This window comes from Halictus rubicundus, chromosome 10 (genome assembly GCF_050948215.1).
Source record: "Halictus rubicundus isolate RS-2024b chromosome 10, iyHalRubi1_principal, whole genome shotgun sequence".
NCBI classification, from domain to species: domain Eukaryota; kingdom Metazoa; phylum Arthropoda; class Insecta; order Hymenoptera; family Halictidae; genus Halictus; species Halictus rubicundus.
In genome coordinates this window covers 16,469,356-16,488,052 of record NC_135158.1, presented here as the reverse complement: position 1 = coordinate 16,488,052, position 18,697 = coordinate 16,469,356, and the positions used below count along the sequence as shown (strand labels likewise).

At 34.9% G+C, this 18,697-nt stretch overlaps 2 protein-coding genes across 2 annotated transcripts; one reads left to right on the top strand and one right to left on the bottom strand.

Annotated features, from left to right (window-relative positions):
• The first annotated feature begins 207 nt into the window (after positions 1–207).
• L(3)80fj (lethal (3) 80Fj) lies at positions 208–12,484 on the top strand. Its single transcript, XM_076795349.1, has 14 exons — positions 208–308; positions 872–1,056; positions 1,136–1,238; positions 1,913–2,108; positions 2,195–2,534; positions 2,609–6,422; positions 6,792–8,277; positions 8,351–8,987; positions 9,073–9,417; positions 9,483–9,676; positions 9,752–9,963; positions 10,202–10,455; positions 10,587–10,808; positions 10,923–12,484. The coding sequence occupies exons 2-14, from the start codon at positions 1,042–1,044 to the stop codon at positions 11,049–11,051; spliced, it is 7,947 nt and encodes a 2,648-aa protein (XP_076651464.1). The 5' UTR covers positions 208–308; positions 872–1,041; the 3' UTR covers positions 11,052–12,484.
• A 1,591-nt stretch (positions 12,485–14,075) lies between these two features.
• Positions 14,076–18,561, bottom strand: LOC143357661 (uncharacterized). The gene is made up of 12 exons (XM_076794183.1): positions 18,463–18,561; positions 18,063–18,238; positions 17,648–17,848; positions 17,219–17,322; positions 17,058–17,144; positions 16,813–16,960; positions 16,479–16,681; positions 15,676–15,948; positions 15,382–15,591; positions 15,023–15,142; positions 14,156–14,274; positions 14,076–14,081 (listed from the first exon to the last, which is right to left on the bottom strand). Exons 1-12 carry the CDS (start codon positions 18,511–18,513, stop codon positions 14,076–14,078), a joined length of 1,698 nt encoding a protein of 565 aa, XP_076650298.1. The 5' UTR covers positions 18,514–18,561.
• Positions 18,562–18,697: the final 136 nt, after the last annotated feature.

The following is an 18,697-nucleotide window of genomic DNA, read 5'->3' as shown; positions in this document are numbered from 1 at the left end:
CACTCTATTTGTCGGATATAGTTTGCAGGGGGGCGGGGGTTGGTGAAGTAGCTCTTTCTCTCTCTTTTCCTGATCCGGACCCGGCTAATGTATCGGTTAGCGGGGGAGTAGGATCCTAAAGCAACGGCGGGGAAGAAGTTTTTGACAGTTCTGTGTATTGAACTGTTTCAACTGTTTGCTAATTGCCAATCATTTATTAAAATGTGACAGGTATCATTAAAGTATACTTTATATTCAATAAATTATATTGTTTTCTGCATCCTAATCCGACATAAAATACGCTAAAGGGAGATCGATTACGCGAAAATGTAAGTAAATTATTTTAGTGAGGGCTATTTGGAAAACAAATTAATTTTAACTTTAAAATTTCATATACGGTCACTCTCATGATTGAAGCCACGGCTTCATCGAAATTGATTAATTGGTTTATCCGGCGGTTACAAACGATTAAAACTAGTGAAAATTACAGTTTTTCGCGATTTTCAGCCTATTTTTCTCATTTTATTCTTTATTCGCTGTTTTCACCATTTTTAATGGTTTACACCTCGTAAACTAATTGACCATGAAATTTCGATGAAATTTTCGTGTAACTTATATGGATCTACATACAAAACACATTTTTTAAAGTTTCGTTACGATCGAGTCCTAATGAAACAGTTGTAAAAAACAAATTCCACTGTCTTTTTCATAATTCTGACTGCTACGGAATTTTTCTACAATTTTCATTACATATATAGTCTATAAATTTTATAATAGTTATAATGAGTGTTAGTTATAATATGATGTAATTTTATTTTTCTATTATGATTAGAAAATGTTCGGTTTGAATGAAATACTCAAGATTAAGATTGTATTGTTATTTTTATTCAAGATGACCTTTTATAAAGTAACGTTTCCTACGTACATATACGCACGTAAAAACGCGTATATTATGTATCTACATACGTATATGTACATATACATATATGTGGGCATGTAACTCGTAGAAATAGGAGTTTTGTGAAGGGTGGCGCTTTAAGTCAGTCCGGTTTTTGAAGAAATATGGCGGATGTTGAGGTGAGTCTGTCACGTGGAAGTCGAGAAACCATATTATTGTCTAATAATTACTAATTATTGATTACTGATTTTGTTGCAGTTATTGAAAGCACTGAAAGACCTGCCTAATCGAGTTCAAACCGCTAGTAAAACCGAGCGGCGAGAGATTTTGCAAAATGTCGCCAATGTGTTGTCAAACCCTGGTAAGGAATGATAAATGATATATGTTTGATAAATAATTATCTACTTTGTGATTGAAAGCATATATTTGTTTATGAGAACGGTCATATTTTCATCTATAATTATTCATTAATGCGTGTATAGGAAAAATGTATGTTTTGTATAACACTATGCAAGTTAGACTACAATTAATACACAATATTGTTCAATCAGATGCAATAATTTTGCTTTCATCACTTGCACATCTATAGTTTGTAAAAATTAATGTACCAATTATGGAAAATCTCCAGTGTCATACAGGAATTATTACATTATACATGTCATAATTAAAGTGTAATTTATTAATTCCATTATTGTCCATTGCACACTAAGCTATGTACTGAACATTTCATTTAGGGATATTTAGGGATTGTTAAATTTCAAAACTTATTTGTTATGTTTTATTGGTATATGTGATACTATTTTAATAATCAAACAGAACATCGGGAACATCGGGAATATCTTTTTTTACTGAATGTAAAACGGATAATTACAAAAAATATAAAATATGCTACAGTCAATTGAAAGAATAATTATTTCAAACATTATGTAATGTCTGTTAATTTTTGCATCTATTTCTATTTGTTGTTAATTTATATATTTACACGAAACAGTGTATGACTATGTTGTTTAAAGAAATATTTTTTCTACATTTTAGGCATCAATGAGAAGATTGTCAATGGAATTTGCAAATCCTTATCCCTCACGTTACACAGGTATAAGGATACTGCTTCCCAATCTTACGTGAAGAATTTGATTGTGGAATTGTTAAAAAAACAACCGAAAGCTACAGTTAAACACATGACAAATATGATTGTAGAACATGCTGCGTGGCATAAGAATGTAGTTTCTACGTACGTATTTTTTATACGAATATCTTTATAATTTTACAGTGATATGTTTGTTCCAAAGCAATATTTACATGAAACATTTTTTTTAGTTTAAGCACTGCTTTAACTGCATATCTGGCATTAAAGTGGTCAACATTAGTTGTTCTACACGGACATAAAAACAATGCAGACATTGATATAGAATTACCAAAACTGATCGAGGCACAAGCCGATTTAAGTGCATCTGCGCTGGCATCTATGGATATAAAACTGACAGAAAAAGTATACATATTATTAGCGCATCAGTGGTCAAGTATTAAAGACATAGAAACAGCATATGTGGAAACATTGGCCAAATTGGAAGTAGGAAATGGTGTAATTGTTCTCGCCAGTTTACTTACAAAATACTTGGTTAACGCTAAGAAAAGTGAACTTATAGGAAAACTGAAGGTAAATTTATTCAATATTGAACGGAATTTATACCTATTGTTGAAATGTAATAAATATTCTGTTCTCTTTTGCAGGCAAACATCATAGATGGTTTTATAAAAGTTACTATTAGCTGCAAGAAAAAACCAGATTTATATGTTGTTGATACTGCTGTACCTCTTCTACGTAGAATAACTCATGACGAATTTAAGAGTCAATTACTGCCAGCTTTGCAAAAAGCTATGTTAAGAAACCCTGAAATTATTATTGAGTCTGTTGGTCACATTCTCAGTGGTTTAAGCCTTGATTTAAGTCAGTATAGCCAAGAAATAAGTAAAGGATTATTTGCAAATTTACATTCTAAGGAGGATTTTGTTAGAGACGAGGCTGTTGGAGCTTGCCGAAGACTAGCTTTACAATGTTCAGATACTACGGCTTTGGAAAATTTACTAACATCTGTGTTTGCGGTGTTCCACGGATCAGAAGGAAAGCTCACCGTTGCCACTCATAAGATTTCGGTTTTACAAGGTGCTGGCAATCTTAGTTACAATGCAGCGTCAGGCAGCGGTGTTCAAAGATTGGCTGAAACAGCATGCAAACACTTTATAAAAGTGTTAGAAACCGAAGTTCATGAGAAAACTTTAATTCATGCTCTTGAGATGATGGCTTTATGGTCCAATAAATTTGTAAGCAATGTTCCAAAATGTGTAATTGATGCATTTAAAGAAGGAATGAGCGCCAAGACTTCAACTCCTGCAGTGCGTAATGCTTACATTAAACTGTTCTTTTCTGCACCTGTAGCTTCTTATTCTGGAACAATAACACCATTGCTCATACAATCAATAACGAAAGCTACGCAGCAAAGTACACAACCAGCTGCAGTATCTGAGGGTTTAGTAGCTGTTTACTTGCTACTGAAATTTGTCCTTGCTAATCAAGTAGAAAATGATAAACAGACTACACTGTGGAATGCTATCGATGATCAAATATTCTTTTCAGAAAAATTTTTGGTAACCTGTGGGGATGATACTTTGTATCATCTCATGCTACTTTGCGAAAGACTTATTACAGAATTTTCTGACAGATTAAATGAAAAAGCTTTGAACGGCGTTTATAAAGCAGTTGTAATATGCGCGACAGCTCCAAAATCGAACATTCGAAGACGCTGTTTCCCATTTGTAAAGAAAGTTGTAACCGGTTTGAGTACAAATTCTCCTGCGCAAGAGTTACTGATGGAGTTTAATAAATTTTTAGGAACTGTAAAAATTAAATCTGACGCTGATAAAGAAAACAAAGACGATTCTACACCTGGAGAAATAACTGGCAGGTGTCTTGCAGACGGGTTGCTTGCCATTTGTTCTGGTTCTTTTCTGTTCGAATTACCTGCTATGCAATTGACAAGAGATGCATTGATACCGTCGCATCATCCTGCAATCTTTAAAGCAATGCCGAATCTGTGGTATAAAATTGCAAAGAATTATAATCTTGTTCCAAAAGATTTTCTATGTTCATTCAATAGCGAGATAAAAAAGATGCTGGTACAAAATTTTAAACCCGTTGCTAGTTACGAAAATGCTTTAACGAAAGTAATATCAATTGTTCCAGATATTATATTGCCCACAATAGTGCTAAATGTTACAAATAAACTTGATGATTCAGAGATTTTAAGAGTCACTAAAGATGAATACTTTACATACCTGACTCCAGAAGGAGAGTTGTACGACAAAAGTGTATTACCAGCGAATGATGAAAATGATATTCTTAATTCAATGAATATGAAAAGAGAAAGTAAAGCATATTCATTTAAAGAACAGCAAGAAGAGCTTCAACTTAGGCGAGAACTGTATGAACAAAAGAAGAAAGAAGGAAAAATAAAAGAACCAAAACTAACCCCTAAACAAGAGGAAATGATTAAATTACAAATGACGAAGGAAACGGCGATTCGTATAAAACTAACAGAATTAAAATGTAGAATAGATAATACTGTATCGTTGATTATGTGCGCAGTTAATGGAAATGGACAAGAACTTTCGTTTTATTTGAAAGATCTTCTGCCACCAATTTTGAAAAATTTGGGATCACCATTAGCTGCTCCAGCAATGTCTGAACTATATATTCGTTTAAAAAATATAGTGAAGATCGGCAATAATCCAGTGTTAGGTGTTCTGGTATCACATGTTACATTGCGACAATTACAACCACAGTGCGATTTAGATCCAGCTTGGGAAGAAGAAAACCTCGATACAGCAGTAAAGAGAACATTAAATCTTTTACACACAACCACGATAAAGCAAAAGAAATTATTTACAGCTCCAGCTTTTTGTTATATCTTTCCATTTATAAAGAAAACTTTGTTAACTTATAAAGATGATGGTATGATTGTACAAGGACTACAAATAATACAGGAACATGCTAAGCAAAGAGGAGATTCGTCAGATACAAGAGACACGAGGCATCCTCGATTACTTCCACGCAAACACATGTTTGACTTACTAATAGAACTGATGGAAACAACAACTGGAAGAGTACAGACGCATGCCGTTGCAACTTTGTTAGATGTTGCCCAGTCTGGTAGTGGTCATCCAGGCACTGCATTAGCTGCTAGCGAAGATATAGATTCCTTGATTGGAGCTTTACAAAACTCTTTATCTACGATAAGAGATGCAGCCCTGAGAGCCTTAACTGTTGTAAGACATGCTTTTCCATCTCAAAAGGAAGAACCTGTACAAGCGCTTCATCTCATTAGAAGAATATGGATCGCCAGGTTTGACGTTTGCGATGAAAATAAAGTTTTGGCTAATGAGCTATGGTACTCTGCAGAGTTAGTAGCACATGCAGACACTCTTGCTAATGAACTGATTCAAGACATAGCACATCCTGTAGAACCTATACAACAAGCTGCTGCTTGTGCTTTGGCACAATGTTTGTCTAATGTCACCAATCTGGTACCAACAACTTTGGATAAATTACTGCAGCTTTATCAAGATAAATTAGCTATGATTCCACCGAAATTAAATGATTTTGGTCGCGTGGTCGAACAACCTATCGACACTTGGGGACCACGACGAGGTGTAGCACTTGCGTTGGCTCAATTAGCATCGCTTCTTACTGCTGAAACAGTACTAAAACTTGTGCAATTCTTTGTTTCGACCGGCTTGGGCGATAGAAATCAGGCTGTTCGCACGGAAATGTTGACTGCTGCTGTAGCTGTTGTTGATCTTCATGGCAAAGCAAACATAACTTCTTTATTGCCCATTTTTGAAGAATTCATGGACAAAGCTCCAAAAATTGGGAGTTTCGATTCGATCAAACAGTCAGTTGTTATTCTTATGGGATCACTGGCAAGACACTTGGACAAAGATGATCCACGTATTAAACCTATAGTCATGCGATTGATCGCAGCGCTTTCCACTCCATCTCAACAAGTTCAAGAAGCTGTGGCTAATTGTCTACCACATCTTGTACCTTCTATCAAGGAAGATGCTCCGAAAATTGTGGACAATTTAATGGATCAGTTATTAAAATCAGACAAATATGGTGAACGCAAAGGCGCAGCTTATGGTTTAGCAGGTATAATCAAGGGTATGGGAATACTCGCGCTAAAACAGCTCGATATTATGACCACATTAACTAATGCCATTCAGGATAAAAAAAACTATAGGCATCGAGAAGGAGCGTTGTTCGCATTTGAAATGTTGTGTACAATGCTTGGCAGATTATTCGAACCATATATTGTTCATGTATTACCACACTTGCTGCTATGCTTCGGGGATTCCAGTCAATATGTTAGAGCTGCCACCGATGACACAGCTCGAGTGGTTATGAGTAAACTTTCTGCGCACGGAGTGAAACTTGTTCTACCCAGTTTATTAGCAGCATTGGAGGAAGACTCGTGGAGGACCAAAACTGGTGAGTGATTTACAATCATTTATAATGTTGTTAATGTTTAATATTACGACTAGTATAGATGGATTCACTTGATTCGATTCTTTTACTTTATAATTATTGAAAATATAAAATAGCTTTCCTGAATAACTGTATTTCGGCAATTTGTATGAAAAAATGCTTTTAATTAGACGTATGTGAGAACCCGAAAAGCAACGGGAAAGCATCGGGTCTAGACGAGTCGGGCTCCCGAAAATTTTGGGATTCTCGAATATAGCGGGATAAATAATCCCGAGAATATTCGAGAACCCTAAGCAGAGGCATTTCGCCTCTACTTTTAACATTAGTGTATCAATTAAAGTCTAAAAGTCACATGATTTCTTATTCTTTAAGGATCGGTCGAACTACTCGGTGCAATGGCATATTGTGCTCCAAAGCAATTAAGTAGTTGTTTACCAAGTATAGTTCCAAAACTCATCGAGGTCCTTAGCGATTCGCACACTAAAGTTCAAGAAGCTGGTGCAGAAGCTCTGAAAGTTATTGGAAGTGTAATCCGTAACCCAGAGATTCAAGCTATTGTACCAGTCTTGTTGAAAGCTTTACAGGATCCCTCTCACAAAACGGCAACTTGCCTTCAGACTCTGTTAGACACGCAATTTGTGCATTTCATTGACGCTCCGTCATTGGCTCTTATAATGCCTGTGGTGCAGAGAGCATTTTTAGACCGTTCTACAGAAACAAGGAAAATGGCTGCTCAAATTATTGGTAATATGTACTCGTTAACCGATCAGAAAGATTTAACACCATATCTGCCGACGATCATTCCTGGTTTGAAAACGAGTTTATTGGATCCTGTACCAGAAGTGCGAAGTGTATCTGCAAGAGCATTAGGTGCTATGGTACGTGGAATGGGAGAATCCAGCTTTGAAGATTTACTTCCTTGGCTAATGCAAACACTCACATCTGAAACAAGTAGCGTAGACCGGTCAGGTGCCGCACAGGGTCTTTCAGAAGTCGTAAGAGGACTTGGAGTTGAAAAGCTTCACAAACTGATGCCTGAGATTATTAGCACAGCAGAAAGAACGGACATAGCTCCTCACGTAAAAGATGGTTACATCATGATGTTTATTTATATGCCAAGTGCGTTTACAACAGAATTTACACCTTACATCGGACAGATTATTAATCCTATTTTGAAAGCTCTGGCCGATGAAAACGAATATGTACGTGAGACTGCTCTCAGAGCAGGTCAGCGTATTGTTACCCTTTACGCCGACTCCGCAATTATGTTACTGTTACCAGAGCTAGAGAAGGGACTTTTCGATGATAATTGGCGTATTAGGTATTCGTCGGTGCAATTACTTGGAGACTTATTGTACCGTATATCTGGCGTTTCCGGTAAAATGTCAACAGAAACAGCCAGCGAGGATGATAACTTTGGAACGGAGCAATCGCATTATGCTATCATCAACGCCCTTGGTGCGGAAAGGCGAAATCGTGTTTTGGCCGGATTATATATGGGCAGATCAGATGTTGCATTGATGGTACGCCAAGCTGCTCTTCACGTATGGAAGGTCGTTGTCACGAATACTCCAAGAACGTTGAGAGAAATATTGCCAACACTGTTCACACTGCTGCTTGGTTGTTTGGCTAGTACGAGTTACGATAAGAGACAAGTAGCAGCGCGAACTTTAGGAGATCTCGTTAGAAAGTTGGGTGAAAGGGTATTGCCAGAGATTATACCTATCTTGGAAAAGGGTCTTCAAAGTGATCAAGCTGATCAACGCCAAGGTGTATGTATTGGATTATCAGAAATTATGGCAAGCAAAAATAAAGACATGGTGTTAACTTTTGTCATCAGCTTGGTGCCAACAGTCAGGTGACTAATTTCAACATACAAACTTTCATTTCAAACGATTAAAAAGAAATTAACGAAATCTGATCCATTTTAGAAAAGCATTATGCGATCCATTGCCGGAAGTTCGACAAGCAGCGGCAAAAACTTTTGATGGTCTGCACTCAACTGTAGGTGTTAGAGCATTAGACGATATATTACCAGCGATGTTAACGCAATTGAACTCGCCGGATCCCGCAGAAGCAGAAAATACGTTGGACGGTTTGCGCCAAGTGATGGCGATCAAATCTCGAGTTGTTCTGCCGTATTTAGTACCTCAATTAACTACTCCGCCCGTTAATACGAAAGCATTATCAATTTTGGCAAGTGTTGCGGGTGAAGCGTTGACGAGATTTCTCCACAAAATCCTACCAGCTTTATTAACTGCTCTCTCTAGCGCTCAAGGAACACCAAATGAAGTTCAGGAGTTAGAATACTGTCAAGCAGTTGTTTTATCTGTTACCGACGAGGTTGGTGTTCGGACAGTTATGGATCAACTTATGGAGGCTACTAGGGCAGAAGATTTATCCAGACGACGAAGTGCAGCCGCTTTACTGTGCGCTTTCTGCCGAGATACTCGCGCAGATTATAGTCAGTATGTTCCTCAGTTATTGCGAGGACTTATTCACTTATTTACAGATGACGATAAGGATGTACTGCAAATGAGTTGGGAAGCACTTACGGCCGTTACTAAGGTGAGTATTTTCCTCGTTTAATCATTTTCAAAAATACATTTCTTAGGTAATATAATCACTTTCAACTCTCCGCGTCCGCTTTCAGACGTTGACATCAGAGCAACAGATCGCGCACGTACAAGACATCAGACAAGCTGTTCGATTTGCGGTATCAGACTTAAAGGGGCAAGAATTATTGCCTGGATTTTGTTTACCGAAGGGAATTACGCCAATTCTTCCAATATTCAGGGAAGCTATATTAAATGGTCTACCGGAAGCGAAAGAGCAAGCGGCCCAAGGACTAGGGGAAGTTATTAAATTAACCAGCGCATCGGCACTACAACCCAGCGTTGTGCACATCACTGGGCCGTTAATTCGAATTCTAGGAGATCGTTTCAATTGGAGCGTGAAAGCGGCCGTTTTGGAAACGCTTGCGATTTTGCTTGGCAAAGTAAGTTGATTAAATGATATTGGAATAGATAAAAACAAAATTAACGATTATACGGTTTTATGTAGGTCGGAGTGATGTTAAAACAATTTTTGCCGCAATTGCAAACCACATTCTTGAGAGCATTAAACGATAGTAACCGGCAAGTCAGGTTGAAAGCTGCTTACGCTCTTAGCAATCTTATTGTAATCCATACGCGCGTCGATCCGTTGTTCACCGAACTTCATACTGGCATTAAAACTGGTGATGATCCGGCTATTAGGTGAGCGAATTAAATACTTACATTATTTTGAGAAAATAACGATCAGTTTGATTAATCTTCAATTATTTTATTCAGGGAAACAATGCTACAAGCCTTGCGAGGTGTACTGACACCTGCTGGTGATAAAATGACAGAACCAATGAAGAAACAAGTGTATGCTACTTTAACAAGCATGCTTGGTCATTCTGAAGACGTTACTAGGAACGCTGTGGCTGGCTGTTTTGGAGCGTTGTTACGGTGGCTCAGTCCAGACCAACTTGCACTTGCATTTAATGACCATTTGTTATGTAAGTTTTCTACATATTTAGTACAGTTTAGTAGAATTTTTGAAATGTTTTTTTTTTTAACTTCTTTTTCATGTTGATTTTGCCGATAAATTTCTTTTACAATACCTTGACACATTTTCGTTAAAACTTGTATATCGTATGAACCGCAAGTCAATACACAAAGTATAGACACATCAGAATTGTTAACTTCTGCTTTACATTACGTTTTAACATTTAATTAGTAATGTTTAAATTGTAGGTAATGACACCAGTGTCGAGTGGATGCTTAGGCATGGACGTTCTGCAGCGTTATTCGTTGCACTAAAAGAATCTCCAACAACGTTATATAATAGTAAAGAGAAGGATCGTGTATGTGCAGTTATACTTTCGTATTTAGCAGCGGATCGAGTGCAAATAGTTATGAATGGTGTACGCGCTTGCGGTTACTTGTTTCAATATCTTATGAATGAAGGGCAACCTGTACCTCAACAAATCTTGTCTCCATTTGTGAGGGTAAGATGATCTAACAAAATTTTCAAACATTAAACGATAAATGTGATACCAAACGATAAAAGGCTCAAATCTCTGATTACATTTGCAAAATCTTTTTTTCTAAATAATTAATTTTCGTGAAATCGTTTTAGTCTATGAACAATAACAGCAACGATGTAAAACAATTATTGGCTAGAGTTTGCATTCATCTGGCTCGTAATATACCTCCTGAAAAGATGTCACCAGAACTACTAAAATCGCTCTTGCCCATGTTGGTGAACGGAACAAAAGAGAAAAATGGTTACGTGAAAGCAAACAGCGAACTCGCTCTCATAGCAGTGCTTCGGCTGAGGCAAGGTGAAGAAGAACACCTGGTAAGCGGAACCTTTATAATTGTACATAATTATAATGTGAAGAAGTAATTTAGAAATATGAAAACTTGATAATCATCTAGTTTTTTACTTAACTTATGAGAATATATTTTGCAGCGTTGTATGACATTTTTGGATGCTGGAGCAAGGGAATCCCTGTCGGACGTAGTCAGTAAAGTATTACGCAAAGTTCTTTCTCAGCCCGAGTGCAAAATGGAAGAATTAGATGATACTTTACTTACGTGAGAGATATTGTACGTCCTGGGGCTCATTACACGCTGCATCCCATCTAATAATCGTACTATCCATCATTATTCAATCGATTTTTATAAAGAGACTTACTGTTCGTGTACTAGTTCCTTAATAAAACAGTTAGATCAGTCAACATTGTATCTCGATAATCAATTAAATAATGTAAAACGTAACAATCAATCAATGGAATTTATGTTACTTATACTAAGGTGTCCCGTATACCAAATAATTCGATTGGTAACTGTAGATATTTCTGCGCAAAATAGTTTTTATGGCCGTCTTATTAATAATACCATTATTTATAATTTGATTGTCATTGTACGAGAGTTGTCTCGAGGGAAGCCTACGTTTGTAAGCGAAACAATAGAAAGTGATAATGCAAAGCGTATCCACAAAAACTACCAAAATTACGAAGTCAATGTAAGAAATGAACCAAACAATAGTATCGATGCACATTTACGACACATTCTCTTCCTATGTGGTGAACTCTTTTGGTATCTGCAGCACATATTACGGTGGAAAATAAATTATTTTGTTCACATAGATATTCGAACATCTTTCATCAGAATTACACGGTTGTTCCATTTTCTATAATAACAAAAAAAAAAAAAGAAAAAAAAATAGAAAAAGAAAAACATAAATGTTAATCATTTAAAAGAAGAATCCGGGCGATCCGAGCAAAATATTTACTTGCTATCAAAGTTTCTAATAGTGCCACGCTCTATCGTCGTGCATACACGACGCATCGTCTTGTATTGTAGTTACATACATCGGTATATAGTTTATATTTTAGAATTATGAATAGAAATTGTTGAGTCGGCTTAAGCCGTTCCATACTGACGTGATACTTCTAGATCCGTGATCAAAGCGTCTGCGACTTCAATTGTTTTTTTGTTTTCAACACGAAACCATAGTTCGCCCTACGATTTGTTCAATCACTGCTCATGATTTGTGAACGCGCGTATTCTGTACATACATATTTCCTATTGTACGTTATAATTTAGTGAAAAAATGAATGCACTTTGTACTTTTGTATGTAAGATTCTGAAAGCCGGATAAACACGTGCTCCCGCATGAACTCCAGTCAAGTCTACATATGTACTCTTGTTTCCTAAATATTTCGTCATTTAGTCAAACAAGGATCTCAGAAATACTGTTTAATTGCAAATCAAAGGATAAATAAATATAAATGGTAACAAATATCTAACACGCGCAATGCACCTGTCATTGTTGACTAAACAATATTATATACGACAAAACTACAAGTTTATTTTTTAAGTATCCGAAGACCATATACTACAATTTGCTAACAATGTACTGTATAATGTTTCGTATAAAATGCAAACAGACGATGATGGACAAGAGGTAATGCGTATCTATTGTACTCTAGGTGAATGAAATTACATCTTGTAAGCGATTTAGTTGCATTCTGTCGTTTTTCCTCTCGTGACCCGGGATCTTCAGGCAAATGTGTCGGGCTATACATGCAAAGGAGGGTCAAATACTGCCGCATAAATTGTTATGTACTGATGTGTCGTAGATTCGCTCGTTTCGAGAACTAAAATTCCTTTACTGCTCGCTTAAGACTGAACCGTTCCATCCGCGGCTATAACCAGAGCCAACTGCCACAGATTTTTTACTTTTTCGATGTTTAACGGATCGATTTCTTACCTTTGCTTGTTGCGAAATTCAATATTTTCATATGTAGTTTTACCAATGGAAATGTTCAGCAATTATTTACTAAAGTTTTAGTTTATTTCGTATGTTACATTCGTCGATTTATGTTCGTCAGTTCAAAGAGCTCATTCGAGTCACGTATAGGGCTGCATTTCCATTTTCATCATTCTTCTTTGTCCACGTATTCTTTTTTGTTTTTACGTACGATAATTTATTAGTTCATCACATATGAAATAATAATTTCACTTAAACACGATAATTTTTGCTACTTTTGATTCTCCACACCATACCATCTTATGAAAGATTATGTTATTGTAGATTTGTTTGATGTATGGGAAATCAGGTAATTGAAAGGTATGGTGGGTACAAATTGTCATTGACTTTAGTTCGTCAAGTGAAAATACAAGAGAATTCATAAAGTAAAAGTACGATTTAAATAAATTCGACTGTTAACTTAACGATATTTGTAAATTGTATTTTTGGGTCTTTTGGAACGTCTAAAAGCAAAACAGTAGCTCAGCGTATAAAACTTATTTATTGCATTTGAGTAATACATTTATATTTGTTGATTATGTATACATGAATGTATGTAATATAAATAGAATAATGCGTTAAAAAAATAAATATGTATTTATTCTTTCTTTCTTACAGACTCAAACTATATTTTTAACGAGAATACGTTCTCCAAATTTTAATTTAGGGGTTTCAAATAAGTAAAAGTCTCGCTTGAATAACACCACTTTTAATTGATTATTCAAGTATAATTAATTGCGTGACATCCACAGAAATATAGCAAGTCAGGTAGCTTTTTTTCTTTATTATTTATTAATTAATAAATTATTATTTTGCTAAAGATTTACTATTATCTTCATTGTTTCTCCTCTGGATTTTTGCTTCTTTCTTTATACGAAGTAATTGTTTAGCTGCTTCTAGTATGATTTCATAAAATTCAAGGAACGATATCTGTAACAATTAATTTCTATATTGTAAAATTCGTAAAAAATCACAAATGAGTTTATATTTTTATATTTATTGTTAAACAATATGTTATACGTGAACGAAAATCATTTATGCGACCATTAGTTGTTTTCGATTGATTAAATGTGTAAAACGTGAAGTTATCGATTCAAACATTTGCATAAGGTCATTGTTGCAATAATGTTCCTCAAAACTTCTTATTTTCGTCAGTAAAAAGTTTATGACATAATTTAGCTATTAAATATGACATTTCTCTGTTTTCTAACATCATTGATTATATTTTCTGCATTGCAAACATGTCATCAATCATTGATTCAAAATAGAACAGCGAATGAACAAAAAAGAATTTCAAACGTAAGACTATTAAAACTGCAAAAGATTCAAGTGGATGTCATCGGAAAAGCAATTGTTTGAATTGAAAAAGTACTGTTGTAAAATTATACCTCATAATCCATGTTGATGATGAAGCCGTTATCGGGATCTTTAATACCAGGGCATACTAACGCTATGATTTCTAACATTTTCGTAGCCCCTAATTCTCTGAATACTAATAGTCCGTCAGCTAATAATGAACAAAAGCAATTATATGACTCGGTATACATAAAACGTGGAGATACTGTACTTTTACAACGGACATTGTGAATGGCTTCATAATGTCTATTTTGACATAAAAATAGAGTTTGAAAGTACTTGAAAAAAGTTGGGATTAAACTGACAATGAGTTATTAAATTACGCTAATGCTTTCCGAAATGTTGCGTTACGAAGTTTGATATTTTTTTGGCAAAAGATCATCTCTTTTTCGTTTGCGATGGTATATCTGAACTATATCCGATTGTCTAGATTAATGTCGTAATAAGAACTGTAATACATACACTGGTTACTTCCATACTGTTTCGATGTACCGATTTCGCGATGTGGCGGTGAGAAAATGTCATTGCCTTTTAACAAGTAACTCACTCTTTCGCCTATCGTCACTGCATTAATACCATCCGAAAGGTGTTTCGTCGTTTCGTCACGCATGAAAGAAGAATGCTCTGTACCTACATTATTTATTTATTTCAGTACAAAAATATAATTTTAAGAACTACATCTTAAGAAATGATCAGACACTGCATTTATATTCGGAGTATGACTGTCGAGTAATAAAATCTCCTTTAAAACGCACCTCGTTCGATTTTCTCACGTGCATTTATACGTATAGCTACATTTTCGGAATATACGTTTATTAAATATAAATAAAACCCGTTAAGTTTAATATTTATTTCTATTTTTAACGAACTATTTTTATTTATTAACAAATAGTGTTTACCTTTTGGAGTACATGTAGCTCGTAGAAAATCTTTTGCCAAACATGGATGTCCAATACTTTGATTCAGTTTGAATACGGAACTCATAGGTAACAAATTTGAATATTCACGACACAAACTACCTGATACAAAAGATATTATTAGTACACTGTTCGCATTGATAACATTATGTTAATATTCACCGTTTACGTGAGAAATTAAAAGCTAATTTTCGTTCACACTTTTTGTCGGATACTCTTGGGTATTATTTATCAACAAAATTTGTTATTATTTCATGGTGTTTTTTAATATTTCTTAATATCATTTTTATATTTTCTTATACTTTAACTAGCGCTTAATTTAATGAATATTTTATACATACCGACATGATTTTTAATGTGAGGGTAAACGTCGTTTTCCAAAAATTTGTGCAAACTGCCAGCCAGTTTTCCATTAATTCCCTGGGTTTCTGCATTGTCCCATTTGCCGTACAAGTGCCACGAAACTTCTAACAATGCATGTAAAAATTGCCATATTTCAATCGTTTCGAATGGATCATGTGGATCTTCCACGATAGTCAATCCGTTTTTTGCTGCAAGTAATACGCAATAATATATGCATGTAGCAAAAACGTTTAAATATTTTATTAGCGTACAATAATTAATATACGATTTACCAATATGATTATTAATTTGTATCAAGCTTAAGCCTTTTTCGTGAATTTTGCAATCTCGCCAGAATTGCCACAAACACATTCTGCTCATAACAAGGTTGCATTCTGGCGCTGAGATTGAAAATAATTTAGCGAAATTTGCATAAATTTCCCGTAAACGTGACATATGCATTGTCAGACAATTGTATGCCCATTGTTGTTCATACTCTCGCTCAGATTTCATAGCATCTTCCACTTCCATTGTTGTATCAATTTTTTCTTCGCTTTTCGATATATCTGTGTAAAAATTTGAACATTAAAACTACGTACATTGGGAAAATATTTAATAAGAATATTGTTCTACTAAACAAATTACTATTTTTTGCGTAGATTGTCTTCAATTTAGGAATAAAATCACACGATACGGAGAATTTTCAAAACAAAATAAATTTCGTTGGCAAACGACTAATATATTATTTTTACTTTTCTTTATTGTTTTTTGAAAATAAATATTTTCTCTTTTTATTTCTGAAACCTCTATGGAGGTTTATTTCTGCATAAGTCCATCGGCACATTTGGATGTGTATTGTGTAGGAGTGTACATTATTATAACCGTATTATAAATTTTTAACTTTTATGATTTTATATCTAGGACTAGTTTTGAACATATCCAGCCGGTTTCTTTTGGAACGTATTCAAATTAAAAGACAATTGGAAATAAACATCCGTGAGAAGTGCTCTTCCGACTAATTTATTTGGAATTTTTGCGAAATAAAAGACGATCAGAGGTAAATATTAGTGAGAAATAGATGGTTTAAATTAGTAACCAATTGTTGATGATGTCAGGCAAGAGCAAGATCGATTGTCGCAAATGTAACATTTTCCTGATGGAACCGAACGTATTAAAGGACCTTCCAAGCTTTCTGGATCGAATAATCGTATCAGGTAGTAGGACAAAGATGGAAATTGTTCCGGTTTTAAAACTGGGATTATTGGAGTTACCTTTAATTTACTTGGCTTTTCAACAAATCTGTGAAAATAATGTTTATTATACAGACACGGAGTGATAAACACGAATATTGGCTTCTAGTTTATTTAATTATTCCAATTATTTCAATTATCCGGCATAATTAATTCAATAATCCGGCATTAATTCCTTACGAAGATGTACTTTCTTTCGCAGTGAGCATGCTTTGATCCACGTCATCGGTTGCCGATTGATCTGGATTAATGTTGTTTTTGATGTCAGATGAAACTAAAATATCATTTAGAAATAATGGATCGGCTTCCAACTTTTCTCCGTTGTTCCCTTTAAGCCAAAAGAAAAGATTATTTCTTGCAATATTTTATAAAATATTTAATATAATTTAGTTTTATGACCATATTTTATGTAATATTTGCATTACCTATTATGGTTCCAGGGCCATGCTTTTTGTCATTCTTCCAATACCCAGAATATTTAGCACTCCCGATTGTGTTTAATTTTACTTGTCCTGTAATAACAATTTCGTTAATGCTACTTGAAGGAATCGCTATACCTAATTTGAAAATTATGAACAAATATTACCTTCGCCATGACGCATTCCATTGCGCCAATAACCAACGTACGAAGTCTCCTGAGGCCACGTGAATGTTTTGTTGAAGAACGAATTCCATACATATACTCCGTAACTGTACAAATTTCATAGCTTTGAAACATATTAAAATAAAATAAAGTGAATTTTTCAATAAATAGTCTGCTGATGTGATGGTAAAAATCGATTTTTATAAACTAACTTACAGAGTAGAGAGATCAAAGAAAATTTTGTAAGTTTTCTATCAGACTATCAGTAATATATTAATCTCATTTAATTTTATTAAGCATTTTTATGGATTAATATTTATAAAAGCAAAAGTTTTCTAAACGGTTATTAATTGATTCTTTGCGTTTAAGTTCGTATGCTTTTCTGTTTAGACGAGATCTGATTAATTGTTATCAGGACGAAGACAAACTAACCCATTCATTGAACCGCACCTCCATTCTCCACGGTAAACATCCCCATTAGTCCAAACCATTGTTCCAGTACCGTGGCGGAGGCCGTTTTTCCATTGACCGATATAGCGAGCTCCGCTTGGGTAAATTCGCAATCCAAATCCGCACATTTTGTCCATTATCCAATCACCATCGTACGAACTATTATCTTGGTAACGTGAATAACTATTGTAATAAAATATTTCATTAAATTTGTTATATAAACATCAGATCATTGATGCATTAAACATTGATCGGATAAAAATTTTGAAAATATCGACGAAGCTAATATGTACTTACTACTTGTTTTTCGAATCATTCGAACACAAGAGCACTTAGAAGAATTTGGGGTATTCGTTTCATTTACAGGCAATAAAATCTGTAGAATATCAGTACTAACCCTTTTCCATGTTTGTGGCCCTTACACCATTGACCAGTGTACATAAAACGATTGTCACTGTCTACGAACAATCCTTTACCGTGTTGATAACCATTCTCAAAATCCCCTTTGTACCAACAGTTATTATGCAACTGTAATAAGCCTATTCCATGCATCTGGTTCTGTTGAAATTCTCCCTACGGAAACTATGTAATCGTTACCCGTTATCCCTGTGTTATCGTGTATTAAACATTATCAAAATTGTTCGGTCTTCAATTTCTCACTACAAAATTATCTATTTTCTATTAAATAATATAATATTTATATTGAGAATTTTGATTATAAGCGTTGGTAACTTATACCAAGAAGAAATACTTAATTACTTATTAGGCATGCCTAATGAAAAGCTAAAAGTGATTACTTTATATTGGATGCCATTAGACCATCTGTACACTCCTTCGCCTTCCATCATTTTTCTACTGATACGACCGCTGTACGTATTGCCATTAATAAATGTTATATTTGCAAACTCATCTGGCAAAATTAGCTTCCAAGGTAGCCTGGGAGCTGTTTCTGCGGCATCACTGTTATAGCTTCCGTTTTTTTTAAATTCTTTAATACTTTCATAACTTTCTGCACTTTCAATGTCTTCATTT

Coding starts and splice junctions, on each gene's coding strand:
- LOC143357661 (XM_076794183.1), bottom strand. CDS start 18,513: ATGATGGAAGGCGAAGGAGTGTACAGATGGTCTAATGGCATCCAATAT. Junction 17,849..18,062: donor GGCCACAAACATGGAAAAGG/GTTAGTACTGAT, acceptor TTATTACAATAG/TTATTCACGTTACCAAGATA. Junction 17,323..17,647: donor AGGTGCGGTTCAATGAATGG/GTTAGTTTGTCT, acceptor AAATTTGTACAG/TTACGGAGTATATGTATGGA.